General features: G+C 46.1%; 1 protein-coding gene across 7 annotated transcripts in view; it reads right to left on the bottom strand.

Moving 5' to 3' along the window:
• Positions 1-1,274: 1,274 nt before the first annotated feature.
• The window catches only part of GCK (glucokinase), a 49,315-nt gene continuing 39,243 nt past the window's right edge, over positions 1,275-11,346 (bottom strand). For 6 of the 7 annotated variants that reach the window (XM_083713661.1, XM_083713663.1, XM_083713664.1 and 3 more), the window contains 4 exons: positions 9,671-9,854; positions 8,751-8,906; positions 6,725-6,958; positions 1,275-2,983 (listed from right to left, as the gene is read on the bottom strand). In XM_083713661.1, coding sequence (XP_083569787.1) covers positions 2,839-2,983; positions 6,725-6,958; positions 8,751-8,906; positions 9,671-9,854 — 719 coding nt within the window. In that variant the 3' untranslated portion in view covers positions 1,275-2,838. Of the gene's footprint in view, positions 2,984-6,724; positions 6,959-8,750; positions 8,907-9,670; positions 9,855-11,346 lie in introns of those variants that run through there. The other variant, XM_083713666.1, reaches the window with a different exon arrangement.

The raw sequence follows: 11,346 nt of genomic DNA, 5'->3' as shown, positions 1-11,346 counted from the left end.
GGGACACCAGTCACACTGCCCTAAACCCGCCTCTGAGAGAATATCTGGCCAGGTGGGACATTCTGGGCTTACACTGCAGTTTCTGCACTTAGCAGCTCCAAAAATACTGAAATTAAAATGCATTGCTGTTTTTGAAATGTGCTTTTTGGACCAGGAGACATTTGCTGCTGCTATTTCTACCATTGACGTACGCTCCTTGAAGGTTTGTTTTGCGATGAAATGGGGCTTTTAACGTGTGTATATTTGCACAGAAATATACTTGTTAGGTACAGTTTATTCTACTGCTGACGTTAGGTCAAACTGCGCTGGATAAAATTCTGCATTCTTTACAAGAAAGGTACTATTCTACTGAGGAAAATGAAAAACAGCATACAGACACCATTTCATGGGCACATTTCATGACAGGTTTATGTTATATAATAGAACACTTGTGGCAGCCAGGCCTTCTGACCAATTACACCAATCTGTACCAGCTGCACTGACAGCCTAATTATTTTCATACCCTATTTCCAGTAGGCTTTTAAAGCCATACAGTGTGGTTTGGGACCAGGTTGTCTGAAGAACCATCTACACCTGGCATAAGCCTCCCTGTGTTCTGCTTTTTTAAGACCTGTAAGATTAGAAAGTACCGGGAACATGGCCTTTTCTGTGGTGACCCCACTGTTTTGGAACTCCATTTTCCAAAACATTAAAGATGGTTCAGGCGTGATTACAAGTTAGCACTGCCTACCTGAGGGTAAGCTACTTCCCACGGATGCGAGTTAAATCCATGTGCACTGCCCTGACGTTAGGCTGGCATGGACGTATCATAAATGAACTATTCTGCTCATATGCAACTGCATAATGACTGTATGGAGAACCTCCAGTTTTCATTGTGCTAGAAGAGGTACAGTTTTGCAATGCTATATGGTGTGGACATCAGCGGGGGTGAACCTAACAAGGCAAGGCGAAAACCCCAAACTGGGTCTTTGTTGTCACCAGCTTGTCTTGATCTGAAAGGGGGAAAGTCAAATATAATCATTGGCTGTTGTTGGGCAGGGTAGAATACTGAGGGTGGGATAATATAATGGATTGGAGTCTCTTAGAGACTCCTTTTACAAATCTCAACTGGCTGTAATCCTGTTCTTACTTACCTGGGAGTAAGACCCACCAAATACAGTGGAATTTACATCCAAGTAAATACGCATAGGATTGCCATTGCTGTGTACTCCACTCCACACTGTAACGCAAGTGTAAGGTTTGATAAACAAAAACAAAAAAAGATACGACAGGGGCAAGTTTAAAAAGATTTTTTTATTTTTTTATTCTTATTATTTTTTAATATAAAAGGGCCCCTGGATCCATAAGCAGGATAGCAGGAGACAGAGGAAAAAGAACCAAAAAAAGTGGGAAATAAACAATATTATGACAGTGAGGAGAGATAATCTGGGTCAAACATCTGTACGAGCTGGAATCAGGTGGATCAAACTTTCTGTAGTTGTTGCTGAGGGATGCCCAAGACATTACATTTTAAAAACAGAATGGACCCGTCTTCAGTAAATCTTAGGAGCTTCCAGACTGAAGCCTGTTACTTTCCCACATGCAATTGCAACTCACCTTTCGCCCTGTAGCAGGTTTAACATGCTTGCAGGTGGAGGGGGCTGGTTTCATCCCACTATGTCCCATGCACACTAGTGGACTGATCACAGGTGGGCAAGCAGTGTCCCAGCGAAATGACTTCCCCCCCCCTGACCCAAGTGCTTACCTATCTGGTTATTCATCGCACACAACCCTTTGAGGTGTGCAGAGCCTTGGAGCTGAATTTGTTCCAAGGTCTGTTACTTGCTGGTCTGTATATTACTGTCTGTAATTGCGGTCTGTATATTACTTGCTTTCCAGAATCATAGACACAAGGGTGGGATCCAGGCAAGGCGAGCTGTACCCACCCAAGCAGACAACTCTCGGGTCATAAAATGCTTTACGGCCTTTGCTTGCTCTCTTGGGCCCTGTTCAGTCTCAAGCTCCCTCCATGTTAATGGTGACTGATTCTTTCTTTAAAAAACGACATAGAGATGGTCCCGGATATCTGTCTCTGTGGAAACGACAGTTTGGACTGGCAATAGTATTGGGACCAGATAGCAAGCTTGGATTTAAGCCTGCGACCCTAAATCTGGAGAAGGTGGAAAGAGCCGGAAATAATGCAAAAACCTGACTTTTCACTTATGAGGACCCCGGTCTGTGCTCAAGCTGACTCAGAAACTCACACAGAAACCATTAGTGTTTTGGAAACCAGAGGAGGAGGAGGAGAAGATTGGAGAATGTGTCTACTCAAAGTTGCCTTCGCTCATCAGTGGCTGATAACGGCAGCTTGAACTGCACCTTCCCAACCCATTTACTGAGGAAGAAACCGTACTTTGCAACTAGATGCCATTCTGCCCAGATCCCTGCTTCTTGAGCTGTCCAACGAAGAAAAGAAAGAAAGCAAAACTTATTCCCTTCCTGACTTCCCATCCCTGCAACACCACCTCTCCAAACCGTCCCCCCCCCCCACTGTACTATGAGAAGCTGCTTATTGCATAAATTGAAACCCTCCCCAGAGCTTGCAGGAGTGGAGAAGGTTTTAAGGACAGAAAGGAGAGACTATTTTTGCATGGTTATTGTGTTGTGTAGAGGCAGAGGTTCGGAGGAACTCGACACCACTCCATTCCCTCCCCCTTCCCCACCCCACCCCCAGGAAAACCTTCCGTCTTCTTGTTCTGCTTCCTTGGCACACCCTGAAACACCTCAGCCTGGCAGTGGGTGGAGGGGGCACTTCCCAGGCCGGTGGCATCCCTTTCACGGTCCTTTCGCAGCGGCATTTCATTGGCCAATCATGCACGCCATCTTGCATGCGACTGCCGAGATGAGGGCCGCTCCCCTACCGCTGCCTTCCTCCGACTGCAGGAAGGTGATGTCGCAGTCCGGTGTAAGTTGCCTGACGGCTGCGTGGAACCGATCTTTGAAGCTGGGTCAAAAAAAGAGAGAGATAAAGACAAGGGGAGAAATTGAGAAGGGAACTCCACCTCTCTACATAAATCTGTCTGGGTTTTAGGAATGGACATACGTTGACTTCTGATTCTCTCCATTCCTCGCTTTTCTCCGTAGCAGGTTGCAGATTTATTACAGTGGTGCCTCGCAAGACGAAATTAATCCGTTCCGCGAGTCTCTTCGTCTTGCGGTTTTTTCGTCCTGCGAAGCACGGCTATTAGTGGCTTAGCGGCTATTAACGGCTTAGCGGCTTTAAGAAAAAGGAAAAAAACTCACAAGAACTCGCAAGACGTTTCGTCTTGCGAAGCAAGCCCATAGGGAAATTCGTCTAGCGAAGCGACGCAAAAACCGAAAAACCCTTTCGCCTTGCGCGTTTTTCGTTTTGCGAGGCACCACTGTATTGTTTTTTAAGTCCTCACGAAAATTAATCAGTATTTTAGTGTGCATATATATATATACAGTCATACCTCGGGTTGAAGTCGCTTCAGGTTAAGCCTTTTTGGGTTGCGCTCCATGGTGACTCGGAAGTAACGGAACGCATTACTTCCAGGTTTCGCCGCTTGTGCATGCGCAGACGCTCAAAATGATGTCTCGTGCATGCGCGGAAGCAGTGAACCTCAACCCGCACACAGGCAGACGTGCAGTCGTGTGTTACGTTCTACTCAGGATGCGAACGGGGCTCCGGAATGGATCCCGTTCGCATCCAGAGGTACCACTGTATATGCAATTTTGCCTAATATACACATTTTGGCAAAGCACTGTAATCTAATATGATGCATTTTGTATGAATTTTTCACTAATGCATTCATACGCACGCTTTTATCTGCACTATTGTACACATTACTTGGTAATTACATTGCTTTCGGACAAGAGAACAAAGATGGCTAGGTTTCACTTCACATCATGTTTTAGAAAGGGCAAATTTGGTAAATTCACCTTAAAATACGAAATGTATCAAATCCCCTCCCAACGCTACTGAACATTGAGACCTTCTCCAGAGACCTATCTCTAAATCTCCTCCGCCAAGCAGACCTCATATCAACACCTGACATGCTAGGCCAGGTTCCAAGGCACTGGTACTTCAACAGAAGCCACTGGAACTGGACCCAGTGGTATGTAGATGTGGCTAGATAAACAAATAGAATAATAAATATAGTAAGCAGTTTTGCACAGCTCTGGGGATGTGGAGCCTGCACAGAATTAAGTTTTGCCCCCCCCCCCCTTTGCAAATAGCATATAGTATAGGCAATAACATATGGCAGAGTTCTTCAACTTTGGGTCCTTACATGTTATTAGTCTACAATTCCCATCATCCATGGCCATTGGCTAAGCTGGCTGAGGCTGATGGGAACTGTAGTCTAACAACATCTGGGGACCCAAGGTTGAAAAAGGCTGACGCAAGGAACTGCCTAAACTGAGTCACACCACTGGTCTATTTCAGCCAGAATTGTCTATGCTAACTAACAGAAGTTCTCCAGGGTTGCAGGGAGCTTCCAGACTGTTGCTGTTTTCAAGCAGGATCCAACCACACACCAGCATATTCAGGTTGCATGATTGCAGTTGACTTACGGTCTTACGCAACAAATCATCTTCCCTAAAGGTTGGACTTTTCGTGGTAGGGAAAGCGATGGCGAAGTGTGGGGTAACACTCGCTTTGACACATGAACATCTAACCGGCCTTCAAGCAAATCAGGATGAATTCTCAATACACAGGTCATCTAGAAGCGCTACCCAGAGATGTGAGGGATGAAACATGGGGCCTTCTACATGCAAATCAGATGCTATGTTCTGTTTCCCATGCCCCCAACAAATCACAAGATACAGAGATGTATATTCTATTAATCCAACCAGTCAATCCAACCAGTAAATTACTTGTTATGCAGACTGTTTCAACAATGCTGATATCTGGTGAGGGGCTGTGCCCCTTTCTCCAACAGGGATTATTTCCAGGTTTCCCATTTAGCTCAATTCGGCATTCAGTGAACAGCGCCAAAAGCTGCCTCAGCTTGCGGACGTGCCCTTCATGGTGTGTCCGAGACCCCAGTTCATAGATTTAAGCTTCGGCCTGGACTCTGAACACAGACTCGGGGAGTTTCCTCTTCCAGCTATTGTCTCTTACCTCCTGCCTAGCAGCGTGAAGCTTGCTACCGCCACAGCACGGTGCTGCTTAATGAACAGCGAGACAGAGGTGCCATTGTCAAATGTCTGTAGTGACCCCCTTCAAATCGACTGAACAAAAGCCAAACTAAATGTTATATGCAGGTGCATCTCTGACCTTTTCTCTGCCTTCCACTTTCTTCTGGGTCTTCCCCTCTTCCCCAATCCATCCTTGCCGCCAAGAGGTCCAGCAACAGACATTAATTTGCAAAGGTAAACATACATCTGGAACTCCATGAAAGGGGAAGCAGCCGAGGGGAGTTGCAGCATAAAAACAGTAGGTGGGGGAAGAGTTAAGCGCTCTTTTCCTTCCCCAGCCACTCCCCAGGAGGCTTCTCTACTGAAACTGCTTTTCCTTAGAAAAAGCAACAGCCGGAGTCTAAGTGACACATATACACATAATATTCTATTCCTATACCGTATGGGCCCTTCCAGAATTTTCTTAAATTGAGCATTAATCATGTTTTGTGCTTATGATGGTACCAGGACAGTTATACGCATTGCTATTTTTCCAGAAAAAGAGATGCTGGAACAGCTCCCTTATTCTCTTATAATGGCAATGGCACACATCTGAGAGGTGCCGGAACCAGGCAGAGGGCCTTCTTGGTAGTGGCACCCACCCTGTGAAATACCCTACCATCAGATGTCAAGGAAATAAACAACTATCTGACTTTTAGAAGGCATCTGAAGGCAGCCCTTTTTAGGGAAATTTTTAATGTTTGATTTTTTATCCTTTTTTGTTATTATTAATAATATTCTATTGGGAGCCGCTCAGAGTGGCTGGGGAAACCCAGCCAGATGGGATGGGGTATAGATAATCAATTATTATTATTATTATTATTATTATTATTATTATTATTATTATTGAGTTCTGGTGAGTTCGGGCTGGAAAAAAGCCCTTGTTACATGCAATCTCATTTTCAAAATTGCCTGCAAACGTTTCTAGATGAACGTACTGCTTTGTTTCCATTCGGTGCATGTCTTGTAGCTTCCAGCTGAAATCCTGGAACTTTTCATACAACGGGCAATGTGTGTGTTGCCCTGCTTTTGTTGCGCTACAGAGAGAGCTCCTCCAGATGGCAACTAGGGAACCACTAGCAAAGTGGAATGACGATTGGTTGGTCTGGTATAAATTCACTACTAATTCACAACTTTATTGCAGCAACAGCATGCAGCAGAATACAGCCACAAACAAAACCAAGGCCGCCATTCTGGAGGGCTTCTGTATTGTTGCAGATGTTGAGGGGTTGTCCCAATTTCTATATAGCCCAATTAATAACAATTATAAAAAGATATGATTCCCAGCACTCTTAACAAACTGCAGCTCCTGGGGTCCTTTGGGGGGTAGGGAAGCCACATGCGTTCATATGTACATTGTGGATGTCCCCAGAGCTGCTATTCCATTTCCACCTTCAAGCAGAACAGCAGTGGCTGTGCGCTGCTAAATCACCAGTGTTTAGAAGCGTGTGGATAGTTAAACATCTGCTAATGAATCATTTGGAAAGGCCCAGGCTTGTCTAGAAGCCTCATGATATAGCCAGACTGTGTAGGTAGGTCTCACCTGGGGTGGAGCTTGTAGACGGAGCCATCGACGCCCACTGTGATCTTCAACGTGTCCTCGCACCTGCTGTCTCTCATGCGGTTAATGACACCGGCCAGCCCGGCTGAGCACATCTGCGCAGCCCTCGTAGAGACGCTCTCGCACGCCATACGGACAATGTCACAGTCTGTTACAGAGGGCAACAGCCCAAAGGATGTCAAGATGTTGTAAATCTGCTTACGGTCACCGGGATCACTGGGAACGACAAGTACAAGGGCTCTCACTACTGTCATCGTGGAGGGGGCTGGCGTGTCTCATCGCCCCAGGTCTCAATGGAAAACCAGAAGCAGGAGGCCACAAACAACCTGTGCGCTTCATCTCATGATTTGCACTTCATAAGACTAGGGAGGAGAGAGAATGTGGTGGCTGTGGACCAGGTGCTAATGCAATTTGTTGCCTCCTAGCAGGAGAAGAGCAAGGGCACAAATTGCAACCACCGCAGTGGAGGTTGTTTTGAATATTATTCCATGGGATGGGTTTCACCATGAGCCACTCGGATGTGGTATGCTTCTGAATGCATACTGGGAATCCAAAGTGAGAAGAGCGCTGTTGTGCTTCCAGGCTTCCTGTAGGCTTCTGGCTGGCCACTGTGAAAACAGGATGCTGGAATAGACGGGCCATTGGCCTGATCCAGCTGGCTTCTCCTATATTATTATGTTCTTAATGTAGAAGCCGAATTGAGAAGCTTAGTTCTGTCCATACAGAGCAGGAACAGAACTCTTTGAGGGCCTGACTAATGTCCTTGTTAATTTTACTCATTTGATTTCTTCCAGCTGACTTCTATGAACCCCCAACTGACCCACAAGAGCCTGGAAGAGATCACTGGAGCCACGAGAGCTGGCCAGGTGAGTCAATGCCCAATGTCCAGGCTGGGTTGTTTGCCCAGATCTGCTAGCCTCAAATGGCAGCACAGTCTAGGCGGATCCTAATGTTGGCCAGCCCTTTCCTACTCTAAATTTTCCAACCAGTGGGAATGCAGCCACTGTGTACTAGCATCTGAGGATGTTCAGACTAAAGAGATGAACTACTTGCGCTGGATTGTAGTGGAATTGCTCAAAATAAGTTTACATAGGAAGCTGCCTTACATTGAGTCGGGCTATGGGTCCATGTTGCTTGGTATTGTTGATGCTCTCCAGGTTTTCAAGCGGTTGTACCTGAAGATGCCAGGGATTAAACCTAGGAATCTCTGCATGCAAAGCAGACGCTGTACCACGAACAATGCCCCTTTCAAGGTAAAAGGTAATGGTAAAGGACCCCTGGATGGTTAAGTCTAGTCCAAGGCGACTATGGTGTTACGCCGCTCATCTCGCTTTCAGGCCAAAGGAGCTGGTGTTTGTCCACAGACAGCTTTCCCGGTCATGTGGCCAGCAGGACTAAACCACTTCTGGCGCAACGGAACATGATGATGGAAACCAGAGTGCACAGAAACAGCGTTTACCTTCCGGCCACAGCGGTACCTATTTATCTACTTGCACTGGCGTGCTTTCGAACTGCTAGGCTGGTAGGAGCTAGGCCAGAGCAACTGGAGCTCACACCATCGCACAGATTTGAACCGCCAACCTTCTGATTGGCAAGCCGAAGAGGCTCAGTGGTTTAGACCACAGCGCCAAGAGAGTTCTGTTAGCAATTCCTCATCATTTGACAAAGGTCTGAGGTTGGGGGATAGTGGTATAGCTTCAAATTGGATTAGGGACTACGTATTGAGGTTCTTGCATTGCAGGGGGTCAGATTAGATGACCCTCAGGGTCCTTTCCAACGCTACAGTACTCTGATTCTATATTTGGGAATATAGGAAGCTGCCTGGTACTGAATTAGACCATTAGGCAGCGAGGAAGAGAAGCAGAAGGCCAGGAGGCGCCAGATCGCAGAAGTGGGTCCCTTGCTAGGGGTGTGGGCTTGGAAATGTCCTACTATGCCTAACCCTGACACCAACTCTGGGCAGATAAAGAGAGTGAAAGAAAAGAAATACCTTAAAGAAACATACTACCTTTCAATTTGTGAGATAAAGCGAGTTTCAAAAGATCCTCTGGTTTTTAGCTTCTCTGTTGCTTCTCCATTGAAGAGCAAGTTTTCATTAACAAGTTTTAGCAGCACTAGCCGTACGATCTCTCCCATATACTTTCCTCCTATGATCTTCTCATACCTGGGGAAAGGGAATATTAAATCACTGGTACATGTCGTTTGGGGTTGGGGGCAGGACTTGTTAGATGACATAATTGCAGCTTGTTTTAACCCTCTCAGATATCAAGATTGATTGTTCAGCAATAGATGCTATTTTCTCTGAGCTGCAGGAAAAACAACCACCTTTCCCTCTTTGCTGGACTCTGCACATTTTTCTCGCCCACCTTTCCCTCTTTGCTGGACTCTGCACATTTTTCTCGCCAGCAAATATGTGCAGGAGAGTATGAGTCTGCTGCATCTCAGAAGATCCCACAACTGCAACACATGCCTTACTCAGGTCTTTGGGGACGCTACAGAGACTAGAAAGCAACTCCATGGATGAAATGCAGTCACTATGCCTAGATTCAGATCATGTTCCTACTGTTTCTCCATGCACACCAATCGATTCCCACATCTGCTTTTAAAATTAGTGTGAACAGAGATCAGGTTCGCCATAGGGAATATTCCCCCTGATTTCAAACCATCCATGAGCTGCGCTCGGCTGATAGAGCTAGGCCAGGCTTCCCCAACCTGCTGGTGCCTTCCAGATGTTTAGGATTCCAACTCCCATCCTCTCTGACCATCGGCCGTGATGGAGATGGAGTCTGACAACATCTGGGGAGTACTAGGTTGGGGGTGCCTCAGCATTAATGACCGCTCAAAGGCATCCTCTCTGTCTCATCCACAATGAGAAGTGTGAAACTCAAGAAAGCAATAAACATTAATTTTATCAGTCATATTCCTTACAGCTGCTGACCGGGGTTAAGTGAGGTCTCATCCACCACACGATCATACTCCAAGAGGAACTCGTCCAGCTCCCCTGATGCTCCAAAGGCTCCCCATTCGGTGTTTACACACATCCGACCTACATCCCCTTCCACAAGCTCTACATTCTGCATCTCTTCCATGTAGCAAGCGTTGCAACCTGTGCCTGTTAGAATGGAAACGCAGAGAGAATTCACCACATTCAGACAATGCATGAGAGTAACTCTGGCACAATTGTTCTAACAGTTCTTACATATGCAGTTGCTGTGTGTGTGTGTGTGTGTGTGTGTGTGTGTGTGTGTGTACTGCGAAATCACTTCAAAATTCTTCATAGGAAGCAAGTCATAAATAACATAACAACAACAACAACCTTTCTTGTTGTTCATGGTGGGTTTTCCAGCAGGAAAGTCTCAGGGCGCAAATGCACATAATGACTGACAGGTGACATCAGATGACTTCACGTGACTGGCTAGCAAGTGGAGTTTGCTGGAGAGCTTAGGCTTCTCTATGGGGTGGTCTACTGCAAATATAACACCGATTCTGAAAGAACTGCATTGGCTGACTCTATGCTAGTGAACCTGCTTCAAGGTACAGAGACTTACAAAGCCTTATACTACCTGAGGTTGGGATACCTGAGACAATACCTTGTCCTGGATAGGCCTGTCCATTTGTTAAGATCCACCAAGGAGACTTTCTTGGCTGTGCCATCTATAACTGAGGTCTACAATATGGCAACACAGCGGGTAGCCTTCTTAATGGTGCCACCCTGGTTTTGGAACTCCCCCATGTGATATGACTGGCATCCACTCTACTAAGCTTTAGATGCCTACTGAATTCCTGGTTCTTTGGCCAAGCTTTTAGTGGAATCTGATGCCAGTATTAGTGTTTCTAGTTGTCTGGCCGTGACTCATCTGCTTTTCTTTATGTGATAGATAGTTAGAGAGACAGACAGACAGATAGGTGATTGATGGATTGATTGATTGATTGATTGATTGATTGATTAAACAATTGATAGATCAATAGAGTTCCTTTGAATTTAAATAGACAAGAACTAGATATCTAATGATCACCAATAATACACCAGTGGGAAGCAATGGCGGACCTACATTTTGGGGGGCCCAAAACTTGAACTGTCATGGGCCCCCCTTCGCAACCAACAATGAGGACCACTGTTATCCTCTTCAGTGGGGTTGTTCCGTGACAGATCACCGCACCTTTACAGCATCTGTCAAACTTTGGGGTTGTTGAAATATATGTAACAAAAAATTAGAGTCGTGCCACTCAAATTGGGTCAACTAGGTAGGCCCAGGTTTTTTAAAGCAATGTGGACCAAAGTTACTTATGGGCCCCCTCAGGAATCAGGGCCCTTGAAGCTTAAGCTTCATTAGTTTGATAGTAGATCCGTCCTGGTGTGAAGACTGCTGAGAATGGTAATAGCCAATGCATTGTTTCAGCTTTAGCCTGTCTGCTGATATCTAAGGCCATTTATCAACATTGTTGTTGGCATCTGTCTGCCTCTGGGGGTGAAGTCAAACTGCTGCGTTAGCAGTACCAAAGTGACCTCCCCAGAGTGCAAGCCGGGGCAGTGTGCAAGGAGGTCCTGGGCTGCCCAGACTACAAGTCCGCCCCCCCCCCCCCGGTCTTGCTGAGCTGATCCA

The sequence above is a fragment of the Podarcis gaigeae genome (assembly GCF_964106915.1).
Source record: "Podarcis gaigeae genome assembly, chromosome: 15".
In the NCBI taxonomy this organism is placed as follows: Eukaryota; Metazoa; Chordata; class Lepidosauria; order Squamata; family Lacertidae; genus Podarcis; species Podarcis gaigeae.
This window is presented reverse-complemented; position numbering and strand designations above follow the sequence as displayed.